This window comes from Sylvia atricapilla, chromosome 22 (genome assembly GCF_009819655.1).
Source record: "Sylvia atricapilla isolate bSylAtr1 chromosome 22, bSylAtr1.pri, whole genome shotgun sequence".
NCBI lineage: Eukaryota > Metazoa > Chordata > Aves > Passeriformes > Sylviidae > Sylvia > Sylvia atricapilla.
The window spans coordinates 2,482,658-2,501,082 of NC_089161.1; the positions used below are offsets into that span (position 1 = coordinate 2,482,658).

The 18,425-nt window shown below is 48.2% G+C and overlaps 2 protein-coding genes across 6 annotated transcripts; one reads left to right on the forward strand and one right to left on the reverse strand.

Moving 5' to 3' along the window:
- Positions 1-1,374: 1,374 nt before the first annotated feature.
- HES5 (hes family bHLH transcription factor 5) lies at positions 1,375-3,337 on the reverse strand. Its single transcript, XM_066334570.1, has 3 exons — positions 3,083-3,337; positions 2,606-2,789; positions 1,375-2,423 (listed from the first exon to the last, which is right to left on the reverse strand). The coding sequence occupies exons 1-3, from the start codon at positions 3,146-3,148 to the stop codon at positions 2,158-2,160; spliced, it is 516 nt and encodes a 171-aa protein (XP_066190667.1). The 5' UTR covers positions 3,149-3,337; the 3' UTR covers positions 1,375-2,157.
- Positions 3,338-8,092: 4,755 nt separating this feature from the next.
- LOC136370679 (transcription factor HES-5-like) lies at positions 8,093-14,949 on the forward strand. 5 transcript variants are annotated; one of them, XM_066334203.1, is made up of 5 exons: positions 8,136-8,228; positions 12,564-12,680; positions 13,071-13,401; positions 13,548-13,728; positions 13,856-14,949. In XM_066334203.1, the coding sequence occupies exons 3-5, from the start codon at positions 13,339-13,341 to the stop codon at positions 14,095-14,097; spliced, it is 486 nt and encodes a 161-aa protein (XP_066190300.1). In that variant the 5' UTR covers positions 8,136-8,228; positions 12,564-12,680; positions 13,071-13,338; the 3' UTR covers positions 14,098-14,949. The 5 variants fall into 5 exon arrangements, with proteins under 5 accessions (XP_066190302.1, XP_066190298.1, XP_066190300.1 ...); XM_066334204.1 differs by having other exon boundaries at positions 8,142-8,228; positions 12,564-12,630; XM_066334201.1 differs by lacking the exon at positions 12,564-12,680 and having other exon boundaries at positions 8,097-8,228.
- The last annotated feature ends 3,476 nt before the right edge of the window (positions 14,950-18,425 follow it).

An 18,425-nucleotide genomic window follows, 5' to 3' on the forward strand; every position in this document is an offset into this window, starting at 1 on the left:
GCACTCCAGCTGAGCCCCAACTCCCCCAAACCGCCCTAATTAGGTTTGATGTAAAACCCCACGGGCATGGACAACAGCTGGAGTTTTGCTGGGATTCAGAAGCCTGTGCTAATTGACAAGGACAAGTTGAGCACAGCGAGGTTGAAGTGACTCCTTCAAGCTCGCTAAGCAACCATAAAACCTAAAAATATCTCTTGTGAATTATTTAGCAGTTCATTAGGAAGAATAAATCTGGAGCTTTGGTAGAGACCTGTACCAAACCCGCCTTGTGCTGCACTGGCAGAGAGGTGAAGAGCACTGAACCAATCTGTGCACAGATAAGAACCAAAATGATCCATGGCCCAAAATGAGGCAGAGCAGCACATCCCTGACATGGCTGTTTGGGTTTTGGGGCCTTTTTGTGTGGCTAAGAGAGCATTTCATCACAAACCAAACAAGGACTGGGCAGGTTCAGTGTGGGATGCAGTTTGATCTGTCAGCTGAGCAGATCTCAAGTTGCTCCGTGCTTTTGACAAGATCAGGTATTCAGTGTTTCTTTTTGTTTGAGAGCAAACCCTGTGTGCTTAAAATGCAGCTTCTCAAGGGCACCTCTCCCAGGGAATCTGAGGAAAATTGGATCGTTGACCAAATGTGTTTTGTGCTGTTCCTGTATCTCTGGAAGAAAGAGAGCATTCCCTGTCATAAACCCAAATCAGCGAATTACTGTGGTTAGAGAATAGGTTTGTGGACTGATTATTTTGCAGATTTATTTTGAAGAGAAGGTAAAATAAAAGGAAATAATTCAGGAGAGGAAATGCTTCCTCAATCTCTCCTATCTAATTATAATTTTAGCCATATGTGGGCTAATTTCACTTCAGTAAAGGGAGCCTAACAGAATTTGTGTCATAAAATTAAGACAGCAAAAATTAGTTCACCCCATTGGAGGTAGTTTCAAAGCTCCCCAAGCTGGTGCCCAACTCTTTGGAAGTTATTAGGAAATTTGCACTATACTCCCTCCCAAACAGGCAGAAATCATAAGGCTGATCTCAGCTTGGTGGAAAAATTAGTGGGGGTAATGAAGTGGCTGTGGAATGAGTGATTTTGTTGGAGGCTGAATAGATTGCTGTTAAATCTGAAAGGCTGACATTTCTCAGCACCTCACTTCAATTTCACTTCCCTTTTGATTTTTGATGATTTTTCCAGAGGTTGCTTCCTTACAGGATCTGAGATCCTGTTCTGTCAAAGGGATTTCACGGATCTATTTCATGTATTGGAGTGAGGGGCTCAGAACTGACACCTCCTCATGGTTCCCCCACTGCAGAAGAGTCTGCATGCACCCAGTCCAGCAGTGTCAGCCCTTTTAATCATTCCAAAGCAAAGCATTAATGTCTAAAACCATTTTTATTGTATTGTACAGTGAAGTTGAACATCACACAGGATGAATACATCACAACTTTATAAAAGCTTTTTAAGCTCCTTAGCATGCTCAGTGAATGATTATAAAGTACTTATTGCCTCCCTTCCTCCCCCTTTTCCTTAAGGTATAGCAGAGGTATTTCCTTTACAAAAGGCACCAATTATCCCTCAAATGAGAGCAGCACAAAGTGACATGAAGAGAATTGTCCCTAGAGCTCTCCGTGATCATCGCAACTTTCTGTAAGAAGGATACTAAAAATAGCAGAGGAGCTTCAGAAGAATAAGCATTTCTTAATAACATCTTTCACTCAAAAGGGAAAGGCTCAATCCTCTCTTTATGATACAAAATACATTCTCCGAAGGGCTCCTTCTTGAGGAAGGTCAATACATTATCTAGAGACAATGGAGCACTTGAACCTGTGACCCAGGCAGTCAGCAGAAAGGTTTCCACTGACAGCCACAGGCTCGGCAGCCTGTGATGGAAACCAAAGGGCATTTGCTCTCTAAATCACCACAGAACTTGGTCCTGTCTTTGCCCAGGAGCCACCAATAAAAGCAACAAATTTGCTGCAAGATACACCCACAGTCCTTCATTATGAAGGGAAACCACCCAGCGACCCTCATTTCTGGTGACAGAAAAACAATAACCACCCCCTCTTCCCACTCTTGGAAAGCAACGTTTCCTACTTCAAAGAGGAACTAATAAACCACAGGTCCCTCTAGTTTTTTTGTAGCCAAACGTGGGAATAAAGCTCAGCAGGTCTACCAGGGTCTCCAGATGGTTGGAGCAGCAGCCACGCTCTTCTGGGCAGGCTGTTTTCTGGGAAACACGCAGGGAGACAGGGGTGAGCCACGCAGAGCTGGAGAGTATGAGGTGTCTGCACCGAGCTGAGCCTTGCAGAAGTGCTTGATGAGCTGGACCTGGGTCTCCTTCTTGGGCTCGTAGTAGGACAGAAAGTGCATCGCTTCCTTGAGGCACCGCAGGTACCCGCTGTTAAAGTCCTGCTCTGGGGTCTTGTGGATGAATGCTGAAAGAGAAAGAGAGGCAAATGCAGCGGGTTAAAATCATGACCAAAACACGGTGATGATTTGTGCAGTGACTTTCATGTGCCTGGCGCTGGGATGCTCCAGCCCCTGCTTGCCTCGGGGTGTCTGGGAGGGCACAGCCCTGGGAGCAGGTCCAGCTGTGCAATACCTGCTCTGCACTCACTTTTTTGGTCCTGCAGCTGGCTCTGCTGCTTCAGGTAGCTGACAGCCACTTCCAGGATGTCGGCTTTCTCCAGCTTGGAGTTGGGCTGGTGCCTCTGGAACTCTTTCTCCAGGAGCAGTTTCAGCTGCTCGATGCTGCTGTTAATCCGGTCCCGGCGCATTTTCTCCACCACCGGCTTCCTCAGCTGTGAGAGAGGGAGCAGATCGTCAGGGATTTTGTGAGACCTGACCCAAATTCCCCTCTGGTGCCCTGATACACTCATGTTCAAAGATGCTTTTTTTTTTTTTGCCAAGAGAGCTGTGTGATGCTGTCTACCCATTCCCCACTCATTTTAATTTTTAAAAATCTATATAACCCCCCTCTCTCTTCTCTTTAACATATTTGCTTCACCCCAGACCACTTCCCCCTCTTCTCCCATGTCATATTTATTTGCTAGGGGCAGGCCAACCTTTCCAATCCCCTCTTGGGCTCACTTACTTTATTCTTTTCCTTTGGCAGCAGCTTCTCCTCCATGTGGACCATGAGAGCATTGCTGGGAGCCATTCCAAGCGCTCAGCCCTGGGCACAGACCCCAGCCAGCTGCTGTGCCGAGCGTGAGGCGATGCTTTGGCAGCTCCCAACTGCCTCTATTTATACCCGGGGAGCCGGGGCAGATACGTGAGTGTCGGGATCGCCGGTGTTTCCCACAGCCCCGCAGCCAATCCAGGCCCGCAGCGGGACAATAGAGGAAGCATCCATTAGTGCATGGTACATTGATCGCCAATGCCCCGGGGAGAATAACCTTCTGCCCACGCTGCTGGTGGAGTGTGCGGGCGTGGGGAGCTGGGAAAGCACCGACCCTCCAGCTGGTTGCGCTGGGATCAATGGCATTCCTGAGACCCCGCATGTGCCAGGCACAGTCATGGCGTGGAGGAGGCACGCTTTTGGGGGAAGGTGGGAAAGGGAGGGCAGCCCTGCTAGGGTTCAAATCAACAGCCCCAGGGACATCTCTGCCCATCCCAGAGCCTGGGGGAGTTCTGCGTGTGTGTCCATCCAGTCATTGCACTTTAATGGGTGACCCGAAGTGTGACCACAGGTTTCTTGGCTGGACATTTTAAAATGGTTGTTGGATCAACGGTGAGAATAACTAGAGAGAATTGTAACCCCATTTTCTCTCTTTCCCATAACACAGCAGGGTCTGTGAGCCCATTGCATCACTGTTCTTCCCATTGTCCCCACTAAGGGCAGCCCACACCTCCCAGCAGAGCTGGGCCATGCAGAGTCACCCCTGTAGCTCTTGCTTTTCCTTTTTCTCATCTATCTTTTCCATATCCAGGAATGATGGTTAAGATGGGCCAAAGGATAGTATGAGGCTCAACCCAGAATCCTGGGAAATCTTGGGAAACCAGAGGTGGGCCATGAATGGGATTTAGCAGCCGAGGCTCATCTTTGGCCCTCATCAAGGAGGTTGGTTCTGCTTCTTGCTTAGATTTCAGGTGTGCTTGGTTCTGACCTGACCCTGCTGCAGCCTGGCCCTGCTGAGTGTTCTGAATGTCAGATCTCATACACCATGCACCTGTCTCGCTGTGTAACCATCAGCATGTCATCCCCACTCCATGTTTTTATCTGGAAAATGTGCTGCTTCCTTGTATCTGCATGGAAACATCGGGATGAATTAAGCAGCCATTTCTTTTGCGATAAAGGCAAGAAAAAGACCGAAGCTGTGAGGGCACTGGAGGTCAGTTCTGATTTTGTGTTGTGAGTAAAATATCTGCTTGGGTACAGCCCTCGAGGCAGCACCAAAAATAACCCAGAAGCTACCTGGAGAAAGCTGTGCTGCATCCTGCCATGTGTGGGTCCAGGCCGGGGTGCCCCAGGCAGAGGTGTGCTCCTCCTGCCAGCATCTGGGCACGGCAAGGGAGGAGGGAAGTGTGCAGTGAGGTAAGAAAGCCGAAGAATTTCTTGCTTGGAAATACCGCAATGAAGCTCGAGGGTAATGGGCAGTTGACAGGAAGGAGGGAGGTGTCACTGCAATAGGCAGCGATTGGGACTCATTGTAGCAGCCTGAATGGACTCAGCTCTTTGTGAAGGGCAGATGTTGTCCTTGGAGCCCTTTATTCCCTGCGTTGTGGGAAAGCCAGGAGACAAGACATCTCATGAACACTTTGAAGCAGTCAAAGGATTATGATACAAAATAAGGCACAGCTCAGAGACCATGTCCCAGCTTCTGCCAGCTTTAATGAGGTGTCGCCTCTTTTCCTGTGTTCTCTGGCTGGCCTTCCTCCAGGAGCTGATATCCTGGGTTATCCCTTTCCTAGCAGGGGAGCCATGCCGGCAGACCTTGCAGCCAGGAGCTGACAGGTAGGCACGGACCAAGCTGGTTGAAGACTCTTCAGTGTCAAACCCCATCTTTTTCCCAACTCCTGAGAAGCCCTGACCTTTATTGCTGTATTAGAACTGATAGCCAGATGGTCTTTTGGGAGTTGGATTCTTTCCCTTTAAATCATTCAGGCTCAAGCACCGTCACTAATGTCGGGAGTAGTTGCAAGGCACACTTCTATTGTCCCAGCAAGAAATGTTATCAATGGGGGAAGAGTATGGGAAAGGCAGAGAAATCCAAACCCACACAGCCTGGCGCTAATAACCCCTTTGTGGAGCTGTGCTTCTGTTGGGGCACCATGAACTCTGTGGCTTTTTCACCCAGGAAGGCTGAAATGGGCATGTTTCACCATCCAGGGGCTTCTCTGGGCTGTGTGCGCATAGGGAAAAAGGGGTGACAAGGATCAGGGACACTGGCTCATGCAGGGGTGGCTGCAGGAATGCTGAGCTAGCTGCAGCTCAGGCTATCCTGAGGCTCCGGTTTGTTCTACTGTGCCTCAGTTTGCTCTTCTGGGAAACGGGAGAGTGGTGCTGAGCTCTTCCACAGAGCCCTCTTGGAACTGGGAGCTGACCTGTGTCTTTGGTGAGAGGCAGGGATGGGGCTCACGTGGCCCTTGTGCTTTTCTGGCATCACTGGGGACACCTCAGGGAGCAGAGTGGAGGAGCAGCAGTGCTGGGGATGTTGAGAGGGCCTTTTCTGCCTGTCTTGCAGAGGGGTTTCTTTTCTCCCTGTCTTTTGGGAGCAGTGCTGGGAAAGGTTTTTTTTTCCCCCGGGAAAACGGAGGGAGGTCAGGATCAAATCAGATCTGATCTCAGTTTAATGGGGAATGTGCTGGTGGCAGCACCGCAGAGGGACACAGCAGCAATAACACTGTTCCAGGCAGACACACCTGACTGGGAAATATTATCTTTGAATTCTATTCAAAATTATGAACCTTTGTAAACTACTGGGTCTGTACTTCACTGCTGGGTGGACCTGATCTAACGCTTAAGATTCACAGATTCCAACAAAGCAAATCCCTGCGTGTTAAAACATCCCTTTATCATCCTCATGTTCTCACAACTTCTTCCCTGGAGGTTCTTGGCCAAGGTGTGAAAAGACAAGGAACTACCTGTTTGAGGTGACCCCTAATGATCCTCTGACAGTTCTTAATTGAAGAGCCACTGCTTCCTTTGGTGTCTCACATGAAGAACCCTGCCCCTAACCCTGCCCCTAACCCCAACCCTAACCCCAACCCTAACCCTAATCCTGTGTATCATAGTCTGCTCAAGGTCTTTCAGTGATGTGACATTCTACAGAAAAAATAGTATAAAAATTGTTTGGCTGGAAGGCAATATATAAAGAAATAACCATGTAAAACTTGTTATTCAGGATCGGCTTCTGTTCCCACAGGGGAATCGTAACTCCGCATGTGAACCAGTGGAGTAGGAGTCAAGGGAAATCTGCCTCTTCCAGGGGAAAAGGTTATGTTATTAGAACTATTGTATGAAACATTCCATTAAATGTCATTAACATGGCCTTATCTTGCCTCCTTGAGACATCAGAACCCACTTAAAAAGGAGTCTTAATACTGTAAAGTACATTCTTCACAGATTTAACCTTTTTTAATTAGTTTTTCTTCAGATCCAGAATGTTTAATATACTGCCATTCCCAGGTGCATGAATGAAGGAAAGTGGACTTTGATCATTAAGAAACATCTGAAACAACTTGATCTGCATTTTTAGGGTTGTAAGAGGCAAAAGCAATTTCTATAGCTGCATGTGTGGTGACCCCCAAGTAGTCATGCCCCAATGACATAGTCCTTCTACAGTGAGTATCACAAATAATTAAAAATTAAGGAGAATTTATTATTTTTTCTGCCCGGCTGAAATTCCCACAAGTCACCTCTCGGCATATTCAAGAGTGCACAAGAGGGATTTATTATTTCCTGGTATATTGACTCTGAAAGGTCTGGGGATTACAGCTGCTTTGCACATGAATAGCTGGAGTGTGTTGTACAAAAGGCATGGTCTGTGGGATAATGGGGTTGGATGTGGGAAAGCGCTGACCCTGGGGGAGAGCAGGCTGGTGCCTGATGGCAGGAATCAATTATGTCTCAAAGGAACACATTGCCCTGGGAGCAGGCTTGGCGGGAGCCACCATGTTCAGTGTTTACCACCCTCCTCCTTCCAAACCCGGCTAAAATAACCACGCCACGTATCCTGTCCTTCTGCTCCTTTCCTGGGGCTCACGGCGCTCAGTGCTGAGTTATCAGGGGTTTTGGAAATGCTGCTGCTCCCCATCTCTGGCATGGGGCTGAGGGATCTCCCACGTGCTGCCAGCTGGGTTTGAGGTTTCTCCCAAGCACCTCAGATAGTGCTAAATTCGCTGGGAGTTCCCTGGAAGTCTTCTGGAACTCCCCATCAGTCCCTCCCCTGCCCTGGCCAAGGAAGGGAGCAGCCTGTCACTGACAATGCAGTGGGGGCAGCAAACTGAAGCTGCTGGGTTCATGCACTTCTGTCATTGTTTGGTTTTGGGTGGTATTTTTGGGAGATGGTGAGATTCAGCTCTGACAACGGGCGCTGCACCTCTGTGGGTCTGGCAGTGCTGCCAGCCTTTCAAATGTCAAAATTTGGGCTTTGAGGAACCAAGAAATAGGCTGAACATCACAGAGGTCTGACAAAAACAATTTGATGTTTCCAGTAAAAGCAAAAGCATTTTGATAGATTTTTTTCCTTTACTGAGCGTTTGGACCTTGGATTGATAGAATTCATTTTCTCTCTTTATAGAATTATGAGGCTTGGATGTGAATTCCTGCTGAAGGCCCGAAGTATTATGAGTCTCCTGATAAAAGTCACAAGACTCAGCAAACAGTGCTGCCAAGCTTTTGGCAGGGAGCAGGTACCCTGCAGAGAGGATATTTCAGCAGAGCAGGTTGGGAATAGAGAATGTGGCTTCTGAAGTCTGGCCCCAGCAACCACTTACTGTCACTAATGAGAGCGGAATGGTGTGTCTGTGCCAGACAGGAGGGCAGGCACCTCTCCCCTGACAGCAGCAGCAATTAATCCCATCTGCATGGGGCAGATATTTAATCACTCAGAGGCCAGCGAGTGCAGTGGTGGGAGATAAGAGCCACAGGCTTCCTGGGTGTCCCCTGAGCCTTCCTGCGTGTCCCCTGAGCCTAGTTTGATTGTCCCTGCCTTGGGAACAAGTCTATAACCTGAAGCTGACTCTCCCTTATGCCCCAGTGCATTGCTCCCCTTCCCTTGAGCTCAGGTTTTGAGGTGAGTTTTGGGGTGAGTTTTGGGGTGTAAGCTCCCACTAGAACCCATTTTCTTGTGCTTGGCAGCTGAAACCACCAGCACAATGGATGTGTGCCCGGGGAAAGTGTCCCGGGGCTCCTGTGAGGTCCTGCCCTGCCAGGAAGGTGGGTTTTGGAGACATCTTTGCCACACTCAGCTGGAGCAGAATGAAGAGATGGTGTCTGATTAAAGCAAGAAGGGTTTTTCAGAAGGTGGATAACCTGGTCCTGAGCCAGGCGAAGGACTGGCATTGGGGAACACGCAAGAGCTGCCAGGCCATGGGCAGGGTTGGGTGCCCTACGCTCCATCCACAGGGCAAGGCACGTTGTCAGATTTTCTCATAGTCCCTTAGGAGTCCACATAATTCAGGGCACACTGCATCCGCTCCCTGAGGAGCCCCAGTCCCGGGATAACCATCCCTGCTGGGAAGCAGCTGAGCAGAATTCCATGGTGCTGGCAGACAGACTTGCCCAGGAACTAAGCACAGCTGCACGTCTGCAGGAGTAAGAATAAGCAAATGAAAACTCAGTTTACTTTCTGGAGAGATGGAGTTATTTTCTGTTGAACACAACAATAAGTATTTCCTAATTGGGGATTTGAGTTTTACCTTCCTTTTCAGCCGTTTCATGGGCTTAGAAAAATTATACTAAATAACATGTTCAAACCCCACTGCTGAACTTTAGGGGAAAAGGAGAACATTGGTATCTGCTTATCTGGGTGGTGCATGGCTGTGAGTGTGGTCCAGCCTAGAAATCCAAGTCCTCCCACAAGCAAGGGAACTGGTCCCATTCAGAGATGCCAAAGCTAATTAAAACAAAAGTGGATGCTGAGCATTTTTGCAAACCAGATGTCTCAAACAACCTCTTGGCCACAGAAGCCTGCGACCTGTATGCTGTTTGAAATCTTGAAATCTTGGTTTTCTCCTCTCAGCCTCATTTTCCCGCCTTTGTAAAACACTGCTAATAATACATCCTCACCCACGGAGGAGGTAGCTGAGAATTCATTAGCTGGTATTTGTAAAGCACTTTGAAAATGCAAAGCCAGTGCATTATTCCTACTCTTCTGGATGCTTTCCATGTTATTAAAATCAGGATTTCAGAAAGGCTTATCTGGGATCAAAACAGCATCCCAAACTTGAAAGGAAGCAAGACTGTTAAACCATCAACTGTCGCCTCCCCCTCCAGCCAGATGTTAAGCCCTAAAGAACTGAAGTGGCACAAGGAATTACTTTCCCAAGTTCCCCCAGCTGGGCTGACAGGCCTTGATCAATGGTTTTCTCCACGGTGAGGGCTATGCAGATGGTCTGCCCAGAGCAAGGTTTCTGTGGAGTACAAAGGGAAGTCAAACACCATTTCTAATTCAGCTTGTAGCATGGCACACTTCCTTTATCCTGCGCCTGAATGCCCTGAATGGGAGAGCGGTGTGGGAAACTGGAGGGAACTCCACACTCACCATGGCTGTGGGGCTCTGAGACACCCCTGTCCTCAAACCACATCTGCCTGTGACAGGCAGGGGGGAAAGGAGTGACAGATCGAAAAATCAGATTATTAAACCTGCATGGAGGGAAAGCAAACCACGAGGAAAAAGGAAAAAAATAAAAAAAAGGGGGGAAGGAAGTTGTGCAGGCAGACAGAAATTGCACCAGGAAGACAGAAATTGCACCAGCCAAGCAGCAGCACAGGGAAGAACAGGGAGGAAATGCAGGGAAGGGCTGGGAGGAAATGACAGGGAAAGGAGCTGCAGAGCAGAATCTTGCTCATCCACCAGTCAGGTTAAAGTCAATTGTCCCACTGGAGGTGGCAGAGGTGGGTTAGATTGCTTGGAGAATTCTGAGCCACATCCCCTGTTCGCCTCTTTAACTCCCCAATCTGTTCAATATGTCCCAGGAAATGCAGCAATTCCTGTGGACCACGAGGGTATTGTGAAAGCTTTGTATGACCCATGTGGAGCTAAGGGAGCTGAGCCTGGCTTTTAAGAAAACTCAGTCTGGTTTTATACCAGTAATACCAGGGGGAGGAAAGAAATGGGAAACAACAGACCCAATTCTCGTTTTGGTATTTGGCAGGAGAAAAATTCAAATTTTGATTAGGTTTTGATGAATTTTGAGGTAGGCATGGAAGTAGGTTGTATTTACAAGTTCACAGAGATCAGGAAATAGGTCCAGAGGTATGAACTCTGCAGAGCAAATCTTGGAGTCCAAATTCTCTGTTGGCCTCAGTGGGGATCCCGTAAAGCCCTTGGGACTGGACTCATTTCATTTTCCACCTCAGGATGCTCTGCAGGACTTGACAGTAACTAAATATAATAAATATCCCATATTTTGCTGTCTTTCCAGTTCCCAGTTCATCTCTGCCCCTACTCCCCTTTCTGAACGACTTACTAACATACGGCTGTGGAAGTTTGTGTGCTCCAGAGTTTCCCACACCATTCCTTAACTACATTCCCTCCTGTCACAAAGGAAGTGTGCCCGACTACAAACCACATTAGCAACGGTGCTTGGCTCTGCTTTGTGTTCAGTGGGAAACCCTGCTCCCCAAAGGCCATCTGGGCAGCCTGGACTGGGAGGGAAGCAGTGGGAGCAGGGAGCATCTCTCCAAGACTTGGGAAAGCAGCAGCATCCTTAAGGCTTTCTGAAGGGCTAACATCTGGCAGGGATTCTGGGGCAAGGCTGTTGTTGATGTCCTGTTTCAAACAACCAGGTCCAGTATTTTGGGATCCTAATGAACTTTCTGTCCAGTGGCGTGGGTGTTTGGAATAGAAGATGTGTAATTCCAAACTCATTCTTCTCAGTGTGAAGTCCACAGACTCTCTACGTTTTATAATAGAAAGGATTTTTTTTGCCACGTTCTTTAGGACTTCCAGCCAAAGAAGAGCATCTATTCTGGGTAATTGAGCATCTAATTTGAGTAAGTCTTCCAACTCAGTCAGTAATTGGTTAATTTTCCCCCTCAGAGCTTGTGCAACCAAAGAGAAAATAAAAAGCTTTGTATATGCTTTTATTTCCAATTCTTTAAAATTTGTGTGTGACATAGAGTGAGGATGTAGGAATCTTGAGGGATTTCCCACCCAGGGGAGATTTTGCTGTGTTCACCTCCCAATAATATATTGAATATTGTAATCCTTATTATCACACCCAGTTTAAGTACGTCAGTCTTCCAGCCTCTCCAACCAAAGTGGAATGCTACAGAAGATTATTTTGCATTCAGTCTCCTCAGGTGCAGGCTCTGGGTAAGTTTGGATGCTGGTGGAGAGGAAATTCTGAGCACTGACCCCTTGACTGTGCCAGTGCACAACCACTCCCACGAGCAAGGAGGGTGAGAGTGGCATGACTGCTCCCACGGGATTAATGTAGTTTTTATCTGGGTGTTGAGTGGAGAATCAGAGGAAAGCAGCAAGAAGGAAACAGCAATTGTCTTTAGCAAAACTGCCCTGCCCATCTCAGGACTGGCACTTTTCTTCTTCGTGTGCTCAGTTAATGAGCTGGAGAAACGAATCCCACCTCCGGAGTTTCTGTTTCAGGGAATCTCCCCGAGAGGGATGCGCAGAGGGCAAGATTGGTTTCAGAGGTGGCATTACATGGGCTCAGAGATAATCCACAGGCTTTGAGGAGAACATGTGAAACAGTGTCACAAAAGCTTTCCCACAACTTGACATAAAAGACCCGGAGCTCAACAGCTGCTGCTCTGTGCCGAGAGAAGGGAGCCCATTCAGGGCAGCACAATAGGGATGGAAAAGCAGAGCCTGGAAGAGGTCATTGAAGCCTTACCTGGTGCACCAATAATGAGCTGCAGAGTGAGAGAAATGTGTCCCTGTGCTCTGGGTGTGTCTGTTCACATTAAAGGCCGTGTGTGTGACCACACACACTCTTTAATGTAAAGGTGAACACACCTACACATATATTTATGTGAATACAACTAGTATTTACTCACTGCAGTAAAAGCTCCACAAACATAACCCCTGACATTACTTGATGGATAAATTGCTGGCGGTTCTGGTTCAAGTTTTCCAGCAGGAATCCTGGGCTGTGTTTCTATCAGAGACTGTCAGCTCTCCCAGCCGCAGGCACCTTCTGAGCACGGGCTGAGCATCAAACACAGCAACTGGTCCAGGGGAGAATAATGAGGAATCAGGAATTTGATTTCTAAAAAGTTTATGAGGATATAAATCTCTTCTGCACCCAGGTTTCCTTTGTTTATAGACTAAATTAAAATAATTAGAGTAAAATGTGTTTTGGGGAGGAAGTAAGAGGCAGCATATGATACTGAACTGATCCCAAAACAATCCTAAGACCCTTCTCCATAAGTATTTGTCTTGCAGGTATTTGGAAACAGAAACATGAAGCACTTATGCTTTGGCCTGAAAGTTTTTTAAAGGGCTGCATAAGGTACTGCGGGAAGGGAACAACGATCAAACCAGAAAATGTTTTCAGTAATTGTGTGTCCTTCAAATGAAAAGTTTTTATAGGAGAGAGTCACAGAGGGAAAGCCATTTTCTGCTTCCTACAGGCAAAGCTGGTGGCAGTCACCTGTGGGAGAACCACAGGTGGCTCACTGTGGAAGGCAGGTTAACGGATTTGGGGAATTTCTGGTCGCCAGGAGCTGCTGGCGTGTGCCTTGTGCCTGCTGCAGCGTGTGCCTGGGCGCGCTCCCGGGAGCAGCATTCCCGCCATCGGCAGCTGACCTCCTCCTCCTCCTCCTCCTTCCTCCTCCCGCATGTGAACCCCGGGCTGCCCCTGGAATGCTATTGATCCGCGGCATTAGTCAGCAGCCTTTCCCGTTGAAGGGCAGCTCTTTCCCAGCTCCTGACACGTAACTCTGATCCCAGCCTTTCAGGGAGCACACACTCCCCACCTGCTCATCTGGGAGAAGGTCATTATCCGCGGGCTATTCACTGCCACTGGAGCATGCAAGAATAGCTGCTTCTCCCATTGTGCTGCCCATGGTCCGGATTGGCTGGCGACTGTGGGAAACGCCACCGAGCCTCAGACCCACACACTCGCCCAGAGCTCGGACAGTATAAATATCGGGCACAGGCAGCTTCCAGCTACACGTTTCTCCTGGATTCCACTCCAAGACCTCTCTGCTCAGGACAGATGGCTCCCAGCACCGTTTTCTTGGAGCCCGACAACCTGCTGACGCCAAAGGAGAAAAACAAAGTAAGTGCAGGCATAGCAGAGCAGTTTACACCAGCTGAGACCTTGCCTCGCTCTGTTTAGGAGCGGTGATGGGCAACAAACAGCCCTGCGGAGTGTCAGGGAGAGGATTCTTTAATAACAGGTCTCTTTCCCTTTGCTTTTTACAGCTGAGGAAGCCGGTGGTGGAGAAAATGCGCCGGGACCGGATTAACAGCAGCATCGAGCAGCTGAAACTGCTCCTGGAGAAGGAGTTCCAGAGGCACCAGCCCAACTCCAAGCTGGAGAAAGCCGACATCCTGGAGATGACTGTCAGCTACCTGAAGCAGCAGAGCCAGCTGCAGATGAAGAGTAAGTATTGAGTTTTCTTTCAGTCTCCATTTTACCTCAAATCTGTGACTGTTGTATGAATATCAAGCCATGAACAACTGTTCTAAACTATTCTTTCTTCCTCTCCCTCTTTTCTTCCCTTCTCTAGCTGCAGGGTCCTTCCATAAAAGCTCCCAGTTTGACTTCAGAGAGGGCTATTCCAGGTGTTTGCAAGAAGCTTTCTATTTCCTCTCTCTCCACAAAGTCCGAACTGAAACACAGACCAAACTTTTAAGCCACTTCCAGAAGAGCCAGTCAGCTGCTCCAGAGGTCTCCTTCTCCCCTGGGAACGCCGGTGCCCTGAAACAAGTGTCTCCAAAGGACAGCAGCCCTCTCTGGAGGCCCTGGTAGTTGGGGGAGTCCTCACTGCATGGACCTGTGACAGTCCAGAGGAAGGATCTGACTGCATCTGATAGTCCAGCTCTGATCCTCTCTCCTGTAGGGAATTTTATTTCCCCTCGTGTTTTATTTATGTATGAGAGAATGCCGTGCTTTTGACGTTTTTGGGATCCTTTGGCAAAAGTTGAGGTGTTCTTTTTAGTGTTGAAGCTATGTAGGCACTGGTGCAGTGCTGCCCAGGCAGGGGCAACATCTTCAAAATGAAGGAGGGTGTTTGTAAATGTTACAGTTGTGATGGACAGGAATTGCTGTAGGAGATTTTCTCTAATATTCCCAGTAAGAGCCATCAGCTCTGCTCTGGCTTGACTGACAACTCTGGTTGGCTCAGTCATTCTGGAGGATAAATTTATTCCCTTTGGTTCATGCACACGTGGTTAAAATATTTCCCTCTGCTTGCTTATCAGCTGTGCAGCATCAGAAACGGGTTTTGGTTTGGATTTCTCCCCCCATGGCCTTTTCATAGTCCTGTATATACAGTGTGAGGAATGACCAGGATGATTAGGAAACTATGTGGAATATTTCTACTATTTGATGCTTTTTTCAATTTAGAAAAAGAGTATGTTATTGCTTTATGTTAAAGAAAAGTAGTAGGTAACAGGCTTGATTTGTCAATGTTATACATTTTGGGTGTAAGCTATGCTTTTTTAGCATTTTCATTACAATAATGATTTTTATCTGTATTGAGTGGTTGAATTCCTGGGTGGATGGTGTTTCTCCCTATGCTGGGACTGCCCTATGGCTCACCTGCATACTGTGTATGCATCTCTGTGTGTGTAGAGAGCAATAAAATGCATTTGTGTGCAACTTCTGTGTGGGTCTCTCCATCCGAAGGACGTGCAGCGGCTTGCACCCCTGAGAAAAGTTGATGTCATTCTGAAGAAACGGGTTTTTCGTAAAGCTCAGGGAACTCCCATTCATATCTATGTGCATTATTCTCATGAATCCCACCATGTGAGTCACCCTGAACCTCAAGGAATGCTCCTGTCACACAGATTCCTGCAGAATCCTGAGCATTTCCTCAGTCACTGTCCCTCCTGTCCCCAAACCCCTTCACCTGAGCAACAACTACCCAGAACCTGAGTCCTCCTTCCACACCATGTGTTCACAAACGCAGCCCCCTAAGCTGAGTTTAAAGGGGTTGGTTTATGCCAGGTTTAGAGGGGCTTCTATCAAGGTTTTGGAGGCTGTTTTTTACCAGGATTTGAGGGGTGGTTTGCCAGGTTTTGAGGGGTGGGTTTGTGACAGATTTTGAAGGGTTGGCTTGCCAGGATTCAAGGGGTTTGTCAGGCTTTGAAGAGTTTGTCAGGCTTTGAGGGGTTTAACATAATTTGAGGGGTTTGACACGATTTGAGGAGTTTGTCAGGGTTTGAAGGGTTTGTCAGGTTCTGAGGGGTTTGACAGGATTTGAGGGGTTTGTCAGACTTTGAGGGGCTGGTTTGCCAGGATCTCAGGGATGTATCAGGCTTTGAGGGGCTGCTTTGGCACAATTTGAGGTATTTTAAGGACTTGGGGCACAGTTCTCTCGCCGCCAAATCCTTCCCCGCTGTGGCCGGCCGGCGGGGCGGGATGCGCTGAGGGAATCCGAGCCCGGTGGCTTCTAATTCCCTTCCCCTTCCTCTGTGCCTTCTTTCGCTTTGGCGTCCTGCAGGGACCCCTGCCGGGGCACCGTGAGGATGGCGAGTGGGGAGACCGGGGACCGTGAGGGGACGGCCTCGGGGAACGTAAGGGAACCGCCTCAGGGGCCATGAGGTACCCACCTGAGGGGCCATGAAGGAACCGCCTCGGGGACCATGAGGGAAGGAATGGCCTCAGGGGCTATGAGGGAACAACCTGAGTGGCCATGAGGGAACCACCTGAGGAGCCATGAGGGAACGGCCTCGGGGAACGTGAGGGAAGGAATGGCCTGAGGGATCGTGGGGGGAACTGCCTCAGGGGCCATGAGGGACCCACCTGAGGGGCCATGAGGACCCCGCCTCGGTGGCCACGAGGGAACCGCCTCGGTGGCCGTCATGGACCCATCTCACAGACCACGAGGGGAAACAACCTCGGTGGCCGTGAGGGGAAAGCACTTCATGGGCCGTGAGGAACTGGCCTCAAGGACCCCGTTCTTGTGGTGTAACCCGGGCCTTGTGTTGCCCCCAGGTCCTGGCTGTGGTGTCGGTCGTGTTGTGTGAGTGCTGGCTGTGCCCTGTGGGCATCAGGTGTGATGTGGCCAAGAACATTTTATGCTTTTTTCCTACGTGGAATGGAGAAGTGTGTGAGCTGCTGCCTGTGCTGAAGGGTCTCTGCAGGAATCTCTGTGTCACAAAGAGTGTGCTGGACTCCTCTTAGCAAGAGGTGCAGAGAGAAATCCAGTGGGCTTCTCCCTTCTAGGCACAAAACCTAAGGATGACGTGTGTGAAGTTTGTCCTCTTGGCACCTCTACCACGGCTGGCATGTCTGAGACCTGCACCCCGCTGCCCAGGGAGCCACCTTGGATTCCTTTTGGGTGAGTGCGGCTGTTGGGTCTGCATTTTGGTCTCTTCCAAACAGCAGCATCCTCCTTCCAGCAGGGCTCCAAGTGTGGAATCCTGTTCCTACTTCTCTCTTTATAAGCTCATTGACATGACAGATTCAGCCTTCAGCCTCTCATCCAAACTTGTCACTGTGTGGGAGGCTCTCAGAGTGGCTCCAGCTCTGCTGGAGCTATGGAGAGCAGCACACTCCTGCTACCTGGGTTTCAGGTGACACATCTCTTATCTAGAGTACAACAGCTGACAGTTTGTTTCTCAGGAGAATAATTTTGCACTTACAAGCATTAAAGCAAAGAGGTAAGAGCCAGCTCTCACTTGGATTACCCATGAAGCCAGGAAGACCTTTGGGAGGTGTGATGTGGAAAACAGGGCAGCAGTTCCACTGGCAGGTTCTAACACCACAGTTACTTATTTTCTCATGTCACACCTGAGGAGCAGAACACTTCCCCACCTCCACCTCTGGCAGCAATCATGGCAATCCTTGTCTCTGTTGCTCTGCTGGCTGGTGCAGCTGCCCTCACAGATATCTGGCAAAAGATTATGTGCCCCATAAGTATGAAGAACACAACTGAAAAGGGGTAGTTTTGTAACAATACCCTGAAGAATGGTCTTAGTTCTTCAGCTGAAAATTCCCCTCGCTGCTTGTTGGTGGGAATGTTTCCTTTCCTTTGCAGCAGTGCAGGAGTCAGAGGTATCTCTCTTTTTGGGTAATCCATTAAAATCTGATTTGAGAGTGACCCAACAGTGGTTCTTGCTCTTAAGAGAGAAACCTGGCTCTTAGAGTGGAAAGAGTAGGATTTGCTACTAAAAGCTGATAAAAGCTGACTGTTCATACTCTGTGTTTTCCTTTGACAATGCCATAAAGCCTGAACAGGACAGGCAGGTTTTGATGTTAATGAGGAGAAAGGGGATCAAACAACTGCTCCTGTGCAGGAAGTTGGTGCCAACCCTGAAGAAATTGGACATTATTTGAACTGTGACAGACAATGGGGATGGTTAAAAAACCCAAGCACAGCACCCTTTTATTTTTTTTTCCTAAATTGTCATGAAGAGAAAGGCAGCTTGAAAATGAAAAGGAGAGTTTGCAAAGGAGTTAATGAAATAGCCCAGTGGCATCTTGTGAAGCATCAAAGCCTGCAACAGCTGAGTGATCAAGACACTGGGAGTGTCAACAGGGCCTGGAAAGCTCTTCCCTTTTCCATCCCCTTCAGGAGCAGTGGGCTGTGTGGAATGTCTGGACTTTTCTTCTTCCCCTATGGAGAGTTGACACTTGGTATGCATTAATTATTCCACCATTGCTTGTTGGGAAAAAGCTGGCTTTTTTTTTTTTTCTCCATTTTAAACATTCTGCATAATACACAATTAGCAGTTTCCAACAGCATTTTTGTAGATATTTTTCCTTTTTTAGGAGAAAAGACGATATTGCTGGGAAAAGGAATTCTGCACAGCAAGAACCATGTATCTTTTAGTAAAGAAAGTTAATATCCTCTGTGTCCAGTGTGTCTAAAATTAAAAGTTTTTACTAAAGAAAACACATACTCTGTGTTGAAGAACTTTCCTGGTACCTGCAGAAGGGAAAACTCTGAGTTATGTGGCTGTTTGCTCTACCTTAAGGAAAAGGATTATTCTGGAAGAGCATCCCTGGGGATGTTTTTTAAAGAAGGATTTGGTGAGGATAGAAATGCTGTAATTATCATAATTGTCTATAAAATGAGATGTGGATGAATCTGGAGAGACACAGAGAAGACCCTGGATGAGTTTGCTGGG

What these genes read in the sequence shown, in the direction of transcription:
- LOC136370679 (XM_066334201.1), top strand. Translation starts at nt 13,339, where the DNA reads ATGGCTCCCAGCACCGTTTTCTTGGAGCCCGACAACCTGCTGACGCCA. An exon ending in CGCCAAAGGAGAAAAACAAA is followed by an intron (nt 13,402 to 13,547) that starts GTAAGTGCAGGC and finishes TGCTTTTTACAG; the next exon opens with CTGAGGAAGCCGGTGGTGGA. An exon ending in GAGCCAGCTGCAGATGAAGA is followed by an intron (nt 13,729 to 13,855) that starts GTAAGTATTGAG and finishes TCCCTTCTCTAG; the next exon opens with CTGCAGGGTCCTTCCATAAA.
- HES5 (XM_066334570.1), bottom strand. Translation starts at nt 3,148, where the DNA reads ATGGCTCCCAGCAATGCTCTCATGGTCCACATGGAGGAGAAGCTGCTG. An exon ending in TGCCAAAGGAAAAGAATAAA is followed by an intron (nt 2,790 to 3,082) that starts GTAAGTGAGCCC and finishes CCTCTCTCACAG; the next exon opens with CTGAGGAAGCCGGTGGTGGA. An exon ending in CCAGCTGCAGGACCAAAAAA is followed by an intron (nt 2,424 to 2,605) that starts GTGAGTGCAGAG and finishes TTTCTCTTTCAG; the next exon opens with CATTCATCCACAAGACCCCA.